We start from the raw sequence: 20503 nt of genomic DNA on the forward strand, positions 1-20503 counted from the left end.
GTTTCAGAGGACATCTAAGTCAACTGGCATAATAAAATCTATTAAGAAAACCTTCTGCATCCCACTTTGAAGAGTGGCGTCTGACATCTTAAATGCTAGCAAGCAGCCATCTAAGATGCATCAATTGGTCTCAACCCACCTGGATCAAAGGAGAATGAAGAACACCAAGGACACAAGGTGATTACGAGCCCAAAAGACAGAAAGGCCACATGAACCAGAGACTATATCATCCTGAGACCAGAAGAACTAGATGGTACCTGGCTACAACCGATGACTGCCCTGACAGGGGACACAACAGAGAACCCCTGAGGGAGCAGGAGAACAGTGGGATGCAGACTCCACTTAACTGTGCTTATGAGGAACCTTTACATAGATCAAGATGCAGTTGTTTCGGACATAACAAGGGGATACTGATTAGTTTAAAGTAAGGAAAGGTATGCGTCAGGGTTGTTTTCTTTCACCATACCTATTTAATCTGTATGCTGAACAAATAATACAAGAACCTGGACTATATGAAGAAGAACGGGGCATCAGGATTGGAGGAAGACTCATTAACAACCTGCATCATGCAGATGACACAACCTTGCTTGCTGAAAGTAAAGAGGACTTGAAGCACTTACTAGTGAAAATCAAAGACCACAGCCTTCAGTATGGATTACACCTCAACATAAAGAAAACAGAAATCCTCACAAGTGGACCAATGAGCAAACATCATGATAAATGGAGAAAAGACTGAAGTTGTCAAGGATTTCATTTTACTTGGATCCACAATCAACAGCCATGGAAGCAGCAGTCAAGAAATCAAAAGACGCTTTGCACTGGGTAAATCTGCTGCAAAGGACCTCTTCTAAGTGTCGAAGAGCAAAGACGTCACCCTGAAGACTAAGGTGCGCCTGACCCAAGCCATGGTTTTTTCAATCACATCATATGCATGTGAAAGCTGGACAATGAATAAGGAAGACCAAAGGAGAGTTGACGCCTTTGAATTGTGGTGTTGGCGAAGAACATTGAATATACCATGGACTGCCAAAAGAACAAACAAATCTGTCTTGGAGGAAGTGCAGCCAGAATGCTCCTTAGAAGCAAGGATGGCGAGACTGCGTCTTACATACTTTGGACATGTTGTCAGGAGGGATCGGTCCCTGGAGAAGGACATCATGGTTGGCAGAGTACAGGGTCAGCGGAAAAGAGGAAGACCCTCAACGAGGTGGATTGACACAGTGGCTGCAACAATGAGCTTGAGCATAACAACGACTGTAAGGATGGCGCAGGACCGGGCAGTATTTCATTCTGTTGTGCACAGGGTCGCTATGAGTCAGAACCGACTCAACGGCACCCAACAACAACAACAATGGTCTGAGACTGTAAGGACCCTGGTGGTCACGGCCCCCAGATCTTCTGTTGCCCCAGGACAGGAACCATTCCCTAAGCCAACTTTTCAGACATGGATTGGACAGGACAATGAGTTGGAGAGGGATGCAAGTGAGGAGTGAGCTTCCTGGATCAGGTGGACACTTGAGACTATGCTGGCATCTCCTGCATGGAGGGGAGATGAGAGTGTGGAGGGGGTTAGAAGCTGGCGAAATGGACACGAAAAGAAAGAGTGGAGGGAGAGAGCGGGCTGTCTCATTAGAGGGAGAGTAATACGGAGTGTGTAGCAAGGTGTCGCTATGAGTCAGAATCGACTTGACGGCACTGGGTTTTTTTTTTTTTTTTTAGCAAGGTGTATATGGGGTTTTGTGTGAGAGACTGACTTGATTTGTAAACTTTCACTTTAAGCACAATAAAAATTATATATAAAAAAAAAAAAATGCTGTCACCAAGAGGCTCATGGCAAGCTAACCCTTTGTTTCCCTTATGGTTCAGTATTCACTAATTTGGTGTTTGCAGTGACTTTATAAGACCTAAAAACTGCGAATAACAAGAATTAATTGTATATACCTATAAATACACACACACACATAGCTGAGTCATAATTCTCTATGGGTCTGGCATTTAGGAATCTTCTGAGCAAAGGGCACAGACAGCTTTGTTGAAGGATATTTGCGTAACACAGGGAGCCTTCAAAGTTGTCTCCAATAGTGAGAGTGGAGATTTGTTTCCTCATCAGTAAGATAACGAAAACCTATTCCTCTAGGACAAAGGATGGGCAGTATTGCTAGGGGCTCCCTTATAAGACTGGAGGTTTCCTAGCTCAGGGTTCCTCAGCTGAGACACAGACCCTGAGTGTGCAGTATCCACTTGGGCCACCTCCACATCACTTCAAGGACTTGGGAGACAAGGGAAGCTGATGCGAACATGAAACTCAGGCTGCCTGCTGTGTTGTGAGTAATAAACTTTCTAAATCCACCTGGGCTCACTGTCTCCCTAACCAGTCAAATCCATGGAAGTATACTAGCCAACCAGCAGCTGCAGTAGCCCCTGCTGCCTAGGAGCTACTTGTTTCTTAACAGTAATACACATATTTTTCACTAGCTCCCTCTCTCTTCTTTCTTCTGAGGAAGACGTCCTTCCACCCTTCCCGAAATGAACCCTACCACCTCTAAGACATTGTTCCAATCATCATCATTTCTCCTGTGCTTACACTTTCTATCCCTCCGTCTCTACTATTTCCTTCTCTTCTGCTCACAAAAATATTTCAGCTGCTAACCAAAAGGCCAGCAGTTCAAATCTACCAGCTGCTCTTTGGAAACGCTATGGGGCAGTTCTACTCTGTCCTACAGGGTCACGATGAGTCCGAATTAACTTGAAGGCAACCGGTTTGGTTTTTGGTTTTTTGGTTTGTTCCAAAAAATAAAACTTAATGCTACTAATTCCCTCAAGCTACAGATTACCATTCTCTGTCCTTTCATTCTCAGTCTTCTTGAAATACCACTCTCACACCCTGCGTCCACTTGCCCACGTATCAGTCTTTTCCTTAAACTACTTATACCGCAGCTTCTACCATCACTTTTCCCTGAAGCTCCTTTCTTAAACTTTACCAGTGACCTACTAATTGCCACAGTGCAGGAAAGATTAACTGAGCAGGCTGGATTGCTCAAACTATGCATATACCAAAAATTTTTTTAAAAGTCTTGTCTTCAGGACCGGCCCTTGGCCAGCTCCTAGGTGATGAGTTAGAAGCCTCAGGAATATCCTGCCTGAGAAAGAGTGTTTCTGTATGCCTGAAGCCTTGGGCCATGCAGTACCAGCAATGGAGCCCATGGAAGGCTCAAAACAACTCCCCACTGCAAACAAAATATGATTTCCTCCATCCAACATCTCATGTCATCCACAACATAGAGGCCACCTACCATTCTAGCTTTTTCTCCTTACTCTTTTCTTCAACTAGCCCACTTTACACTTACATTGTGCTTTGAACACAGTCTGTTTTCCCATCTCTAGGCCCTTGCTCCTGTTATCTGTTTGGCAAGAAGGACCTTAACTCTCCACTTTCTACCTACCAGAATCTTTGCCAAACTTGATGGTACCTTTCTAAAACCTGCTTTATGACTTCCATGGTACTTTGAACTTCTTTTATGGCATTTTCATACCCAGAATTATTAGGGTTGAACCACACCCACTATTTTCTCTGTCTTAATATCCTTTTTTAAACAATGACCAAAAACAATGGGTTATAAGAAACTTTAAATTTTACAATTACACATCTCTTAGAATTATCCAGCTAGCTTATAAGCATGAATCTCACAGGTACAGAAGTCCTTGGTACCTGCAGTAGGCTAAACAATGGTCCCAAAGATATCCATGTCCTAACCTCCTGTGAATATTACTTTGTATTACATTCGCAGATGTGATTAACTGAAGGACTTGAGAAGGGAAAATTATCCAGGACTATCTGAGAGGACTCCAAATATAATCACACCAACCCAAAACCCACTGCTGTTGAGTCAATTCCGGCTCATAGTGACCTCAAAGGGTTTTCCCCAGGCTGTAAATCTTTACAGAAGCAGACTGTCACATCTCCCTCCTATGGAGCCGCTGGTGGTGTCGAACCACTGATCTTTCGGTTAGCAGTCGATCGCTTTAATCAGAAATGGGGTTACAAAAGAGAAGCAGAGGGAGCTCTGACCACAGCAAAAGATGGCAATGTAACCACTGAAGCAAGGTGCTACGCTGCTGGCTTTGAAGATGGAGGAAAGCACCACAAGTCAGGAATGCAAGTAATGTAGCTCTGAAAGCTGGAAAAGGCAAGGAAAGGAATTCTTCCCAAGAGCCTCTAGAGGGAGCACAGCCCTGCTGACACCTTGATTCCAGCTCAGTGAAACTCATTTCAGAATTCTGACCTCCAGAATTTTAAGAGAATAAATGCGTGCTGTTTTAAGTCACTAAGTTTTTGGTGGACTCGTAGTGGCACAGTGGTTAAGAGCTGGGCTAATCTGTTACAGCAGCCACAGGAAACTAATACAGCATCTGTGGCTACAAAGCAACCTTTTCTACTGCAGCAAGAATCCTCTCTGATGAGCACCCTGCGGCCAGCATTGCTCTCCACTCTCTGCAGTATAAATGCCCACCTGTTCCTCCCCGGCACAATGAACTAACAGACCAAAACAGGCAGTCCTGAGATGTAAGTCTTGAAAGGCTATCGAGCTGGCCACTCAAATCCTTACCAATTTTCATTTTTCTCTCTCAATTATTTCCTGGTCCAAGTCAGCAAACAGAGCCCTAGTGGCAAAGTGGTTAAGAGCTGGCTACTAACCAAAAGATCTGCAGTTCAAATCCACCAGTTGCTCCTTTGAAACCCTATGGGGCAGTTCTACTGTCCTACAGGGTTGCTATGAGTCGGAATGGACTCGAGAGCAAACTCTAGAAGCATATATCCTACCCTTCCACCTTTATTTGTACTTGCCATTGAACTGGCTCCTTCTCTTAGAACTTCTATGTAACACCTGTATGAACAGTTTGATTTCTGCTTTCTTTTCTTTTTTTTCCTAAAAAAGAAAACACAACTAATGTCACAAAACAATTTGTATACACAATTTTTGAATGAAAAACTAATTTGTGCTGTAAATTTTCACCTAAAATAAAAAAACAAAACAATGTTGACCCAATCTACTGTAAGACTATTAACAGTTTAGAAACAGTGGATTAACTGAAAAATGATTGGGCTCTAATTCTAACGCTAATCTCTGCCCCACCCTGACCTCCAAAAACTCCAGTCATAAACTTTAATTCACAAACCCATCGTACTCAATAACACCTATTCCCTAGAAAGCTAAGCCAAAACCTCATTGCCATCCAGTCGATTCCAACTCATAATGACCCTATAAAACAGAGTAGAACTGCCCCCATAGGGTTTCCAAGGCTGTAATCTTTACAGAAGCAGACTGCCACATCTTTCTCCTCTAGAGCAGCTGGTGGGTTCAAATCGCCAGGCTTTTGGTTAGCAGCTGCATGCTTAACCACTACACCACCAGGGCTCCCTATCCTAGCAAGCTAATGTCCTAGGAAACGAAAATGCTTATAAGTTCTAAGAATAGACCATTTTCATCTGTGCTAAAGACCCTATCAAAAGATGTAGGTCTTGCCTCCTAGTTAATGTTCACATATACATTTAACAGGGTTTTTTTTAATAAGTCACTCTGACTCATAATAAGTGTATCAATTTCATAACTGAAACACAAACTGAAATAGGCTTCAAAACTTATTCGTACAAATACATGAAAGAAACTATGATCCTGACTAGAAAGACTGAACTCCCAATTTCACACTACAAGTTATTTTTAAGGTTTCGCTCTACTTCATAGCCTACAACACACAATACAAGCTCAAGAAATGCTGTCCTATGACAAAAGACCCTGGAAGAGAAAATGCAAATAAAGAGAATGGGTTCTTCAAGATTTATATAGCGCCCATCAATAAATCATTTGCAAAGGACAAATATTGAATGAGACCACTATGATGAGAACTCAAGAAAAGGTTTAAACACAGAAGAAAATAGTCTTTGATGGTTACGAGGGTGGGGAGGGAGGGGGAGAGAGGTGTATTCACTAATTAGATAGCAGACAAGAATTATTTAGGTGAAGGGAAGGACAATGCACAATACAGGGGAAGACAGCGCAACTGGACTAATCCAAAAGCTAAGAAGTTTCCTGAATACAACCAAACACTTCAAGAGACAGAGTAGCAGGGCCAGGGGTATGGTGACCCATGGTTTCTGAGGACATTTAGGTCAAATGGCATAACACAGTGTATTAAGAAAATGCTCTGCATCCTACTTTGGTGAGTGGCGTCTAGAGTCTTAAAAACTAGAAGCGGGCCATCTAAGATGCATCAGTTGGTCTCAACCCACCTGGAGAAAGGAGAATGAAGAACACCAACGCCCAAGAGACAGCAAGGGCCACATAAATCAGAGATTCCATCAGCCTGAGACCAGAAGAACTAGATAGCGCCCAGCTACCACCAATGACTGCCCTGACACAGAACACAAAAGAGAATCCCTGACGGTGCAGGAGAAAAGCGGGATGCAGACATCCAATTCAAACAAAAAGACCAGACTTAACGGTCTGAGTGAGACTGGAGGGACCCCAGAGGTCATGAACCCCTGCACTCTCTGTTAACCCAAAACTAAAACCATTCTTGAAGCCAACTCTTCAGACAAAGATTAGACTGGACTGTAAGACATAAAATGATACTGGTGAAGAGTATGCTTCTTAGCTCAGGTAGACACATGAGACTATGTGGGCAGCTCCTGTATGGAGGTGAGATGAGAAGGCAGAGGGGGAGAGAAGCTGGTTGAATGGACACGGGAACAGGGTGGAGAGAAGGAGTGTGCTGTCACATTGAAGGTAGAGCAACTAGGGTCACATAATAATGTGTATACAAGTTTCTGTTATGAGAAACTGACTTGAATTGTAAATTTTCACTTAAAGCACAATATAAATAGAACAAAAAAATAATGTGCATACCATATACACCTAATTTTCTCTATACTTGCCTTTCTCCTCCCCCGCCCGCACCCCATTTTATATATCCTTAAAGCAGGACTAACGATACCGAACAACAACAACGAAGCAGGATTTCAGCAGAAAACAACCAGGAGATCCCAACACCCACCATACTTCATGTGCACTAGATTGTCTTTCCTCCTCTTCCTAGGCAGCTCACTGCAAGTACCCTTACACTAGTGCTTGCTGGTATGTTTCAGCTGGACTTTTAGATATAAGCCTAAAATACGGTTACAAAACAAACAACTAAAAATAAATGAAGCTAAAGGCAGCAATCCCAACCTTCGGAATTGAAGTTCAAGGCTGAACCAGTTTTACAAAGGTGAGCTCAGCACCCAACAAGAAACAAGAGTTGACCAGACAATGTGTAACAGTTATGATTCATTTCACAAGAGGGCTCAATCCAGTGAGAGAACTAGTGTTCAAAGAACACGAAACCTTATTCTGTAGCTACTGTGCAAACAATGCATGATGTTGGGTTTTATGTATCTCCTGCTTTACCAGTTTGGAATGTAAAATTTCCAGAAACACAACTCCTACATATAATGGGCACTTACTGTTGTTATTATTAGGCGCTGTTGAGTCGATTCCGACTCATAGCGTCCCTACGCACAACAGAACGAAACACTGCCCAGTCCTGAGCCATCCTTAAAATTGTTATGCTTGAGCCCATTGCTACAACCACTGTGTCAATCCACCTCGTTGAGGGTCTTCCTCTTTTCCACTGACCCTGTGCTCTGCCAAGCATGATGTCCTTCTCCAGGGACTGATCCCTCCTGACAACACGTCCAAAGTATGTAAGACACAGTCTCGCCATCCTTGCTTCCAAGGAGCATTCTGGTTGTACTTCTTCCAAGACAGATTTATTCCTTCTTCTGGCAGTCCATGGTACATTCAAATATTCTTCGCCAACACCACAACTCAAAGCCATCGATTCTTATTCGGTATTCCTTATTCATTGTCCAGCTTTCACATGCATATGATGCGACTGAAAATACCATGGATTGGGTCAGGCGCACCTTAGTCTTCAAGGCGACATCTTTGCTCTTCAACACTTTAAAGAGGTCCTTTGCAGCAGATTTACCCAATGCAATGCATTTTTCGATTTGACTGCTGCTTCCATGGCTGTTGACTCTGGATCCAAGTAAAACGAAATCCTTGACAACTTCAGTCTTTTCTCCGTTTATCATGTTGCTCATTGGTCCGGTTGTAAGGATTTTTGTTTTATGTTGAGGTACAAATCCATACTGAAGGCTGTGGTCTTTGATCTTCATTAGTAAGTGCTTCAAGTCCTCTTCACTTTCAGCAAGCAAGGTTGTGTCATCTGCATAATGCAGATTGTTAACGAGTCTTCCTCCAATCCTGATGCCCCGTTCTTCTTCATATAGTCCACCTTCTCAGACTATTTGCTCAGCATACAAATTGAATAGGTATGGTGAAAGAATACAACCCTGGCGCACACCTTTCCTGACTTTAAACCAATCAGTATCCCCTTGTTCTATCCAAACAACTGCCTCTTGATCTATGTAAAGGTTCCTCACGAGCACAATTAAGTGTTCTGGAATTCCCATTCTTCGCAATGTTATCCATAATTTGTTATGATCCACACAGTCGAATGCCTTTGCATCGTCGATAAAAAACAGGTAAACATCCTTCTGGTATTCTCTACTTTCAGCCAGGATCCATCTGACATCAGCAATGATATCCCTGGTTCCACATCCTCTTCTGAAACCAGCCTGAATTTCTGGCAATTCCCTGTCGATATACTGCTGCAGCCATTTTTGAATGAACTTCAGCAGAATTTCGCTTGCGTGTGATATTAATGATATTGTTCTATAATTTCCACATTCGGTTGGATCACCTTTCTTGGAATAGGCATAAATATGCATCTCTTCCAGTCAGTTGGCCAGGAAACTGTCTTCCATATTTCTTGGCATAGACGAGTGAGCACCTCCAGTGCTGCATCCGTTTGTTGAAACATCTCAATTGATATTGCATCAATTCCTGGAGCCTTCTTTTTTGCCAATGCCTTCAGAGCAGCTTGGACTTCTTCCTTCAGTACCATCGGTTCCTGACCATATGCCACCTCTTGAAACGGTTGAACATCGACTAATTTTTTTGGTATAATGACTCTGTGTATTCCTTTCATCTTCTTTTGATGCTTCCTGCATCATTTAATATTTTCCCCATAGAATCCTTCGCTATTGCAACTCAAGTCTTGAATTTTTTCTTCAGTTCTTTCAGCTTAAGAAATACCAAGCACATTCTTCCCTTTTGGTTTTCCATTTCCAGCTCTTTTCATGTGTCATTATAACACTCTACTTTGTCTTCTCGAGCCGCCCTTTGAAATCTTCTGTTCAGTTCTTTTACTTCATTAATTCTTCCTTTTGCTTTAGCTGCTCAACATTCGAGAGCAAGTTTCAGAGTCTCCTCTGACATCCATCTTGGTCTTTTCTTTCTTTCCTGTCTTTTCAATGACCTCTTGCTTTCTTCATGCATAATGTCCTTGACGTCATTCCACAACTCGTCCGGTCTTCAGCCACCAGTGTTCAATGTGCCAAATCTATTCTTCAGATGGTCTCTAAATTCAGACGGGATATACTCAAGGCCATATTTTGGCTCTCGTCGACTTGCTCTGATTTTCTTCATTTTCAGCTTGAACTTGCATATGAGCAATTGATGATCTGTTCTACAGTCAGCCCCTGGCCTTATTCCGACTGATGATATTGAGCTTTTCCATCGTCTCTTTCCACTGATGTAGTCGATTTGATTTCTGTGTGTTTCATCTGGTGAGGTCCATGTGTACAGTCGCCGTTTATATTGGTGAAAGAAGGTATTTGCAATGAAGAAGTCGTTGGTCTTGCAAAATTCTATCATTCGATCTCCTATTTTCCAACTACTGATCCTTCTTCTTTGTTTCCAACTTTCACATTAAAATCACCAGTAATTATCAATGCATCTTGATTGCATGTTCAATCAATTTCAGATTGTAGCAGCTGATAAAAATCTTCTATTTCTTCATCTTTGGCCCTAGTGGTTGGGGCATATATTTGAATAACAGTTGTATTAACTGGTCTTCCTTGTAGGTGTATGGATATTATCCTATCACTGACAGCATTGTACTTCAGGATAGACCTTGACATGTTCTTTTTGACGATGAATGCAACACCATCCCTCTTCAAGATGTCACTCCCAGCATAGTAGATTATATGATTGTCTGATTCAAAATGGCCAATGCCAGTCCATTTCAGTTCACTAATGCCTAGGATATCAATGTTTATGTGCTCCATTTCATTTTTGATGATTTCCAATTTTCCAAGATTCATACTTCGTACATTCTAGGTTCTGATTATTAACGGATGTTTGCAGCTGTTTCTTCTCATTTTGAGTTATGCCACATCAGCGAATGAATGTCCCAAAAGCTTTACTCCAACCACATTATTTAGGTTGACTCCACTTTGAGGGGCAGTTCTTTCCCAGTCATCTTTTGAGAGCCTTCCAACCTGGGGGGCTCATCTTCCAGCGCTGTATCAGACAGTGTTCTGGTTTTCACTGGCTAATGCTTTTCAGAAGTAGACTGCCGGGTCCTTCTTCCTAGTGTATCTTAGTCTGGAAGTTCAGCTGAAACCTGTCCTCCACGGGTGACCCTGCTGGTATCTGAATACCAGTGGCATAGCTTCCAGCATCACAGCAACACACAAGCCCCCACAGTACGACAAACTGACAGACACGTGGGGGGGCAGGGGGAACACTGACTATGGCTATGTAATCTCTGTAACCCTCAATTTCCGCATCAGGAAAATAAATAACGATACCAGTCTCACCTGTGTTACAGGTGCATACACACATGCACCCTCTTCAGAATTATTCTGAACATAATTTGAGTCATGCTGGTGTCTTTTCTCTGGGTGCTCATTATTGCTCTCTCTCTATGAACAAGTGTTATCCTTGCTCTCTAAGAATTGTCTCCTGAAGCTGCAGCCCCAGCTCTATCAAGGAGCAATGGGTTAATGTATGATGCAGTGCAAGGGTTCATACACTCTGGAGCCTGGTGGTTACTTAAAAAGTCTGAGCATATTGTCTTCTCTGTAAAATAAGGCTAAGAGTACATGTCTAAGATGTGTTGGAGTATCAGGTACACGGTAGGTGATACCATTAAACCTGGTGCCTAGAGTGATGGGACTGCACAGGGAGGGACAGAACATCTCTGACCTGACACACAGGCAGCCCTCCCTGGTAGACGGTGGCTTAAAGAATTTGCACCCATAAGACACAGTTACACCTGGCGCCTCTTACTATGACCTTACTATAACCGTTGTAACCAAAAACAAAACCAAACCTGTTGCTGTCAATTCTGACTCACAGTGACCCTGTAGGACAGAGTAGAATGGCGCCACAGAGTTTCCAAGGAGTGCTTGGTGGATTCGAACTGCTGACCTTTTGGTTAGCAGCCATAGCACTCAACCACTATGCCACCAGGTTTTCCTAACCATTGTAAAGAGGCCAAAATATAGAGAAGTCTTCTAAAATTCTCAGCATAAATTAACCCAGCTAAACTGAACCCAATTATTCAGTCTCTTCAATTTTATGGCCTTAATAGTTGACCCTTGGGTTGGCAGCCTGAGCCTTCCTGGGCTATCTTATCACCAGAAGCTCAATCCCTCTGTAACGTTCTCCTGATTCCAGTGGCAACAGGGAGAGCTTATTTGGGGAAGGCCAGGAAGCAACTGAAGGCATTCTGAGTGTCCTAGTATTGTATTAGTTTGCTGAAGCTGCCGTAACAATGTATCACAAATTGGGTGGCTTAAAACAAGAGAAATTTACTCTTTCAGTCTTGGAGGTAGAAGTCTAAAATCAAGGTGTCAGCAGGGCCGTGATCTCTGTGAAAGCGCCAGGGGATGATCCTCCCTTGCCTCTTTCTTAGCTTCTTGTGGTTGCCCAGCAATCCTTGGTGTTACTTAGCTTACAGCTACATCACTTGATTCTCTGCCTTCATCTTCACATGGCCTTCTCCCCCTGTGTCTCTGTGTCCAATTTCCCTCTTCTTATAAGAACACCAGGTACTGGATTAGGGTCCACTCTAATCCAGTATAGGACACCTGGTGGCACAACAGTTAAGCATTCAGCTGCTAACCAAAAGACTGGTGGTTCGAAGCCACCCAGCAGCTCTGTGGGAGAAAGACATGGCAATCTGCTTCCATAAGGATTAAAGACAGCCTAGAAAACCCTGTGGAGCAGTTCTACTCTGTCACAAAGGTTTGCTGAGTCAGCTCCTAAAAACAACTCACCCAGTCTGACCTCAGCTTAACATCTGCAAAGATCCTATTTCCAAATAGGGTCACATTCATAGGTACCAGGGGTTAGGACTTGATCGTATCTTTTGGAGGGCCACAATTCAACCCACAACAGGTATCAAGCTTATATCCTCCCACTCAACCTGACAGTGACAGCAGCCTACCTACCGCCCTTTATTCTGTTCCAGTAAAGACGTCCTTAAAACCCAGTGTCATCGAGTCGATTCCGACTCATAGAGACCCTACAGGACAGAGTAGAACTGCCCCATAGAGTTTCCAAGGAGCGCCTGGCAGATTCGAACTGGCGACCCTTTGGTTAGCAGCCATAGCACTTAACCACTACACCATCAGGGTCCTTTACCTTATCTTTAATTCCCAGTTGTCAACATCAAACATCCCTATTTCAGTCACTGAATTGTTCTAGTGTCCAATGAACCTTTCAGCAACAAAATGTCCTACATTGTTACACTGATTTCTTTTATAATTCGATTACTTATTGATGCCAGAACACTGAATTAAATTAATTAGGAGGCATGGCTTGAAAGTCACGCTCAATTTAACAGCAGATAAAGGGTCCACAGTGTTCTCAATATTTTTAAAAAATTGCTTTTTTTCTATGCTTATTTTTGGGGGGTTTTCTCTGACGAGTCAGCAGTGTACTCACGACCCAGACTACTGCCACACTATCCTGTTTAAGGTGTGATAGGAAAAACACAGGTTCCCTTTTCCAGGGCATTCCCAACTAAGCCGCAATAGAGGAATTCAGGAAAAAACAGATGATCCTTTCAATCAGACACCTCAGGCAGACATAATTATCAATAAAGAGAGCAATGCAGACAGAAAATGATAGCGCAGAATTAGGAATGCTAGCCAATCAGAAGAGGGGATGCCAAGAAAACACTAAAAAAGAGTAAACCCTTTCATATAGCTTTTAAACAATTGTTTCAAAAAAAAACAACACAGGCTAAAAACTAAAAAGAAAGCAGCGACAGTACAGTAATAGGTTCGAAGTGCCTGAAATATAACATGCTCAATGAATGTGTGGATGAGTGGATGCCGGAAGAAATTACTGAAAAGGAGCCAATTCTGGATGTGAGTGTGAATAACATACCACATGGATGCCGTGAAAATATCTTAATTCTAGACGGCTTTCTCACAACATCCAGCCCATTTTAGACTACCTTCTTAAAGGTCAACCAGTTTATGATCAGAAAGCCAATTTTACCAGTAGCTGAAAGAACACCGGAAGGGTAAATCTCATGCCCCAAAATGTACATAAAGCATTTGAAAGCTAGTGAAAATCAAGAATTATCTACATCCCTGCACTTCTTCATAAACTGAGTTTGTTTTGTTTAAATAGAAGCCACAGACTGGGACAGACTAACTTTTAGCTATTACTAAAAAATATTCCAAAGAACCTCTCTAGACTGTTAAAGCTGCTAGAGGATGGGGCAATGCCATTGTCATCTCTGAACCCCTGTCAATGTTTGCAAGCAGTTGGGATTCAAAATATGTGGAACCAATGAATTAATGCTCTTTTGGGGGAAGAGCCTCTAACTGGCAACCACATTGCAGCAGGCGAAAAAAGGTCTGCAGAAACAAGCCATCGCTTGGAAGCATAAGGTTCAACAAGTTGTTGTTACCTGCCACTCAATCCCAACTGACTCATGGTGACCCAGACACAGTGCTGATCCACAGGCAACGATCCAGGGTAACGGCGCTATCCCCAAGAAGACTGCAGATTGGAGCCCTGCGACCCACAGGGTTTTCAATGGCTGATTTTCAAAAGTAGGCCACCAGGCCTTTCTTCTTAGTTCATCTCAGTCTGGAAGCTCCACTGAAACCTGTTCAGTATCATAGTAACACACAAGCCTCCACCAACAGGTGGTGGTTGCACATGAGGTGCACTGGCCGAGGAGGTCTCCTGCCTGGAAGGTGAGAATTCTACCACTACTGAACACCGGTCTAATTCTTTAATTCATTCAATATTTACTGACTACCTACCACGTGCCTGGGTTTTACCATGTGCCTGCTCTAGGTGCCTGGAGTTTTGTGATTACAAAACACACCAGGTCCTCACTCCTATACAATTTAAGACAACCAAATACCCACATCTGGTTAAAACTGCCCCCCACCTGTCTGTCAGTTTGTCGTACTGCAGGGGCTTGTGTGTTGCTGTGATGCTGGAAGCTATGCCACCGATATTCAGATACCAGCAGGGTCACCCTGTGTTATGCAGATGACACAACCTTGCCTGCTAAAAGTGAAGAGGACTTGAAGCACTTACTAGTGAAAATCAAAGACCACAGCCTTCAGTATGGATTACACCTCAACATAAAGAAAACAAAAATCCTCACAACTGGACCAATGAGCAATATCATGATAAACGGAGAAAAGATTGAAGTTGGCAAGTATTTCATTTTACTTGGATCCACAATCAACAGCCATGGAATCGGCAGTCAAGAAATCAAAAGACGCACTGCATTGGGTAAATCTGCTGCAAAGGACCTCTTCAAAGGGTTGAAGAGCAAAGATGTCACCCTGAAGACTAAAGTGCGCCTGACCCAAGCCATGGTATTTTCAAGCACATCATATGCACGTGAAAGCTGGACAATGAATAAGGAAGCCCGGGAGAAGAGCTGACACCTTTGAATTGTGGTGTTGGCGAAGAATATTTATACCATGGACTGCCAAAAGAACGAACAAATCTGTCTTGGAAGAAGTGCAGCCAGAATGCTCCTTAGGGGCAAGGATGGCTAAACTGCATCTTACATACTTTGGACATGTTGTCAGGAGGGATCAGTCCCTAGAAAAGGACATCATGCTTGGCAGAGTACAGGGTCAACGGAAAAGAGGAAGACCCTCAATGAGGTGGATTGACACAGTGGCTGCGACAATGATCTCAAGCATAACAACGATTATAAGGATAGCGCAGGACCCTGCAGTGTTTTGCAGTGTTTTAGGTGCCGTTTAGTCGGTTTTGTCAGAACCGACAAAACGGCACCTAACAACAACAGTTATAACTGTGGTGAGTGCTATGAAGTTAAAGGACATAATGCAATTTGGGGAAGCTGAATGTAACCTAGGAAGTCAGGAGAGGCCTCTTTTCATGGTGAAATCTGAAGGATAAATATATGTTGGTTAAGGAAAGCGGGGGGTGGGGGATAGAAGATTCCCGCTGGAGGCCACAAACAGCTCAAGCGCGGGGTAAGGACTTGGGCGGGTTCAGAAGCGGGACCACCGCGAGACGGAGGGGGCTGAATGCCAACGCAGACGCCGGCACTTTATTCTTGGTTCACTGCAGGTTTGCATACAGGAACGCGACACTCTATCCACGTTTTAGGGGGTCGCCTCAAACTCCCGTCCCGGCGTGTGTCATTTCAATCCTTCAACTAAAACGGCTACCGGGTGTGGGCCCCATTCCTTTCCGCCCCGCGCGGAGGGGAAGAGCCGGCGAGGACCCCCGCCCTGGGCCGGGAGCCCAGGCTGGAAGAAAGGGCCCCGGGGAGAGCACGGGCGGCCGGCGGTCTGCGGGCGCCTAGTCCCTCGGCGCGGGGATAGTCACCTGAGCGGCTCAGCACCTCCCACTCGTCCTGCCCGCAGAAAATCGCGGCCAGGGCCGAGAGTTCCTCCTCCACCTGCTCCGCCATGGCCGCGAAGCGCCGCCCGCCTCAGCACCGCCCCTTCCGCCGCCGGGGCCACCGTCTCCACCGGCCGCAGCAGCACGGCCAGGCGGCCACCCGGGGGCGCCCGGCACCTCCGCAGCGCGCTGAGGGCCCGGCGGGAGGGGGCAGGGGCATGGCGCAGGACCCGGAGGGAGCAGGATGGAGACCCTCTAGGGATCCTTCCCTGCCGCGGCACAGCGGCCCACAAACTCCTGCATAGTAACTCGACAGAAGACTCAGTCCGTCGTTTGGAATTTTTTTTTTGAAGGCCTAAGGAGCCCTAAAAATCCTGGTGACATGGTGGTTAAGTGCTATGGCTGCTAACCAAAACGTCAGCAGTTCGAATCCACCAGGCCCCTCTTGGAAACTCTTTGGCGCAGTTCTGTTCGGTCCTGTAGGGTCGTTATGAGTTGGAATCCACTCAAGGACAGTGGATGAAGTAGCGAAAATGCATTTTTTTCTAGTGTTTTAATATTAGAGAGAATATATTTTCTCATTTGTTTTAGTAAGCTGTGATTAATCCCTAGTCCTTGGAAAATGGTGCAGGCTCTGTTTAAAATATAGCTGAGGAGCCTGTTCCACTCTTAAACATAACAAACACCCTAATACCTTACAACATGTTTTCCCCTATTCAAAAGAGGTGATTGAGAGCTTGATATGATTAACACCATAATGATGCTCTAAGTAATCCCTAAGCATTTTTTTCACCAGCTGCACTGGTCTCTTCCAAAGGGGTGCGGAGCTATCTCAGCTCCTGTGGCCTTGGTCTCTTCTTTCTATGTTCTCTTGAGAAATGGCCTTCAGCCTGCAAACTGACAGGAAGGCTTTCTTTCTTGCTCCCTATCTCAGCCACAGTGGACTTGGCAAAATAGCTCCACTAGCCAAGAGATTCTTATTTGAGTTTTTCAGCCTGTTACAAATAAACTGATTAGAGTCCGGATGCCTGACATGTTTATCTTTAGTCTAATAAAGAGTTTTTTGTAGTTGTTTTGTGATGTATAAGACCATCTGTGGACTACGTGCTCAAAACACTAGGTAACCCTGATCTTCCCCATATAAAACTCTCGCATCAACCCTTTAGGGTAGACAGAATTTGGGAGGAATTTAACCCCCTCTGTCTCTTGAATACTAGTATTCAATAAAGCAGTCTTACTGCTTACCTCCTCCTGTCTCAATATTGGCTTTGCGGCAGGCAGCTCAAACCTGCAATTTGCAGTAACAGGGGTATGGTTTGGTTTTGGGTTTAGTGCAAGGGAAACCCTGGTGGCATAGTGGTGAAGTGATATAGGTGCTAATCTAAAGATCAGCAGTTTGGAAACTATGGGGCAGTTCTACCCTGTCCTATAGGGGTCGCTATGACTCCGAGTCAACTGGATGGCAACGGGTTTGATTTGGAATTTTTTTTTTTTTTTTAGTGGTGCAATGCTTAAGTGCTGCCTACTAACCGAAAGGTTGGCAGTTCGAACCCACCAACTTCTTTATGGGAGAGGAGACCTGGTGATCTGCTTCCATAAAGACTACCCAGCCCACTGCCATCAGTCGATTCCAACTCATAGCGACCCTACAGGACAGAATAGACTAGGAAAACCTATGAGGCAGCTCTACTTTTTCATTTAGAGTGAGTTTAATGAGTTGGATGACTCTAAGGCTCACGACAACAAAGGCCCCGCGCAGGGTCTCTTTTAGAGGGGACCACCCAGCTGCTGTTGCTTTCCTGAGCAAAGGGAAGCCACCCAGGAAAGCCCGAAATCCTCTAACTTATTAGCCCCAGATTTTGAACATTTACCCTACCCTTTTTTTGCCTAGAGTTGGCCTTGGGCTACTGGGGTTAGAGATACACAGGGCAAAAGGAATTTGGCTCACAGAGGTCCCACCACTTTTGTTTGTAATCAGAAATAACATTTCATGAGATAAATCAGGGAATTTCGGTGGCTGCACAGTCATTGACCTATAGCAGTCAGAAAGAACTTGGCTGATCTGATGATCATCGTCGTCATGAGTCCCAGTGTTGCTGAAAAGAGGTTTGAAAAAGGACAAGACACTGGCTTCCAAGAACAGAAAGGAAATCTAACAAGATGGACTGCAGGGAGAATGCTTTTCAGAGGATCAATGGGATTTCAGTGACCCCAAATAATTAGGAGCACTGCTGTGCACATAATTGGAAAGACAAAGGTTTATTTAAACCCATAATTATCTCTGATGTGGCCGATTTGTTTAAAAAAAAAAAAATTCCTTTGAGTTATTTCCAAAATAGCAGCGGTTCATAATTAACTGTTAAAAAGATCGGTGAGCAAAAAAAAGTGAATTTTTGATTTAAAATATTATGTTATTTGATTTTCATTTGAAGTCCGATATTAGTATTAAAAGTGTTGAAAAATTTAGGTATTTTATTTATTAAAGATAATTACAAAATAATCAGATAGTTCTTATCTTAATTTTTGTTACCCAAATTCAAGGTAAGTGATATGTCCCGCCTTTCAGTTACGAATGCATGAAATAATATGAACAGCAAGACTCCAGCTGTCAGAAATATCAGGAGGCAGTCGCTGAAACCTGCTGTCAGCGAGGGGTCCAGGGAAATTGATGTAAGAATGCATCAATCTATTATTTAAAATTTTCTTGTCAATAGATTTCTACTTTGCTCTTCCTTTTTCCCTGGATTTCTCAACCTGCTTTTCATACTTCATTTAAACCCCAAACCCACTGTCATCTTTTTTATACTTCATTTAGTATGTTTAAATAAAAAAGAAGTCGGTGTGAATGTCTTTTAAATTGACACTATCATAAGGCACTGAAGTCCCGTGAATATGTTTCTGCACTCTGACATTTGGAAGTAATGATCACAGAGACAGCATAATGTCAGCTTGATATTTCTCACACTAGGAAAATATCAGCTACATGTCAAATATCTAAAGTCTACCTTAATGTAATAAATTTTCTTGTATTCACAGCCTACTGAAAATTCTAAATATTTAAATGTGGAATCAATGTCTACGGTTAGAGCATGGCCTCTCTCTCTTTCTCTCCCTCGTTGTATGATTTGCTAGAATAATGTTATTTGTATGTACAACTTTTCTAAACAGTTCCTTCCCCATTTAAAGTTTAAAATCTCTTGCCTCCATTTTAAACCACTAGACCAGACCAGGAGATAGTTCTTCTAACTTTTCTAGGAACACGCTTCTCATTTCCTGATGTTGTTACTGCTATGTGCTGTGGAGTAGATCCTGGCTCATAGCAGCCCTATAGAGTAGAACTGCCCCCATAGGGTTTCTAGGCTGTAATCTTTACGGAAGCAGACCACCAGGTGTTTTCTTCCATGGAGCAGCTTGTGGGTTCGAACAGCTGCCCTTTTGGTTAGCAGCCAAGCATTGAGTAGTATATAGACTTACTCAACCCTAAGTCTGAAAATTTAAGTCAAAACCCACTTGAGCATAGAAATGAGAACACACAATGTTAAGAATATTAGGAGAAGCATTACCATATATTTAAAAGCTGAGAATCATGATAATAAAGTGGGACAGGGTGTGATAAAAAAAAAAAAAAAACCTATCATAATAAGACTATGAGAAAAGTAAAATTGCATTCAGGAACCACTAAGAATAAACAACAAGAGAGGCATTAAATGCCAGCTTGTTCAATGAACCTGAACTCCAAGAAGCTGTGCTACTGGTTCTGTCTAAAGGGTTTCTGTGTTTACTTATTTCACAAATGTTCTTGGGTACAGACTGTTGACCTGGCTGTACAATACACAGAGATGAAAGTGGCAAGTCATCACTCTCAAAAACTTAATCTAGACAAATCACCACCACAATGTGCAATGATTACGAAGTCTTTCACCATAGCTGTATGGTAGGGTACAAGAATTGCCACATTTTCTTATTGGGGTGAATTTCAATATCATTGTGCAGGGGGAGGGAAAGGGGTGAGGATTACCATGTACCCCCCACAACTTCCCAGAGGGGAAATACTTCTGTAACGCTCAAGAACATACTAGGACTTCCAAAAGGATATAAAACCAGTGATGGAAAGTGGCCATAATTCTTTGTGTGCTTTTACAGTGTACAAGCCACAGATGTATTTTTCACCAAGATAACAAAGCAAAAGCAAATAAGATCCATGGGAATTTGAGCATGACTCTGCCATCATACCCTTTTGTGGAAAGATTCGCCTCTACCACGTCTAGGTAATCTGTAAACAAACAAACAAACCCGTTGCTGTCAAGTCGATTCTGACTCATAGTGACCCTATGCTCCCCCCAAAATATTAGCTGCACTTCACCTATGAGAGACATCTTGATTTTTATGCTTGAGCAATATCAAAACGGTTCCAACTTAATTTGTGGGAAACCATCCACCTGTCACAGGTCTATTGACCTAGAAGTTCTAATGACTTATCAATGTTACACAAATAAATCCTTGATAGCATTAGGGTTTTAGATTTTGTCTAGTTAAAATAACACCCAACACTTCATTTTAGTTAGTAATGTAAATGGAGTATTTGTATTTATTGTACTTTCCACTGTGTGTTACTAGTGTGCCCAATTTTTATTGAGGTGGAGTTAAGGATTGTGTGACTTTAAAAAAAAAAAAAAAAACCTCTT

At 43.1% G+C, this 20503-nt stretch overlaps 1 protein-coding gene across 2 annotated transcripts in view; it reads right to left on the reverse strand.

Annotated features, from left to right (window-relative positions):
- RWDD3 (RWD domain containing 3) overlaps positions 1-15903 on the reverse strand; it is a 31282-nt gene extending 15379 nt beyond the window's left edge. For both annotated transcript variants that reach the window (XM_003418441.4, XM_023558392.2), the window contains exon 1: positions 15804-15903. In XM_003418441.4, the coding sequence (XP_003418489.1) occupies positions 15804-15888 (85 nt within the window). In that variant the 5' untranslated portion in view covers positions 15889-15903. The remainder of the gene's footprint in view (positions 1-15803) is intronic.
- Between the last annotated feature and the right edge of the window lie 4600 nt (positions 15904-20503).

This window comes from Loxodonta africana, chromosome 3, assembly GCF_030014295.1.
Source record: "Loxodonta africana isolate mLoxAfr1 chromosome 3, mLoxAfr1.hap2, whole genome shotgun sequence".
NCBI lineage: Eukaryota > Metazoa > Chordata > Mammalia > Proboscidea > Elephantidae > Loxodonta > Loxodonta africana.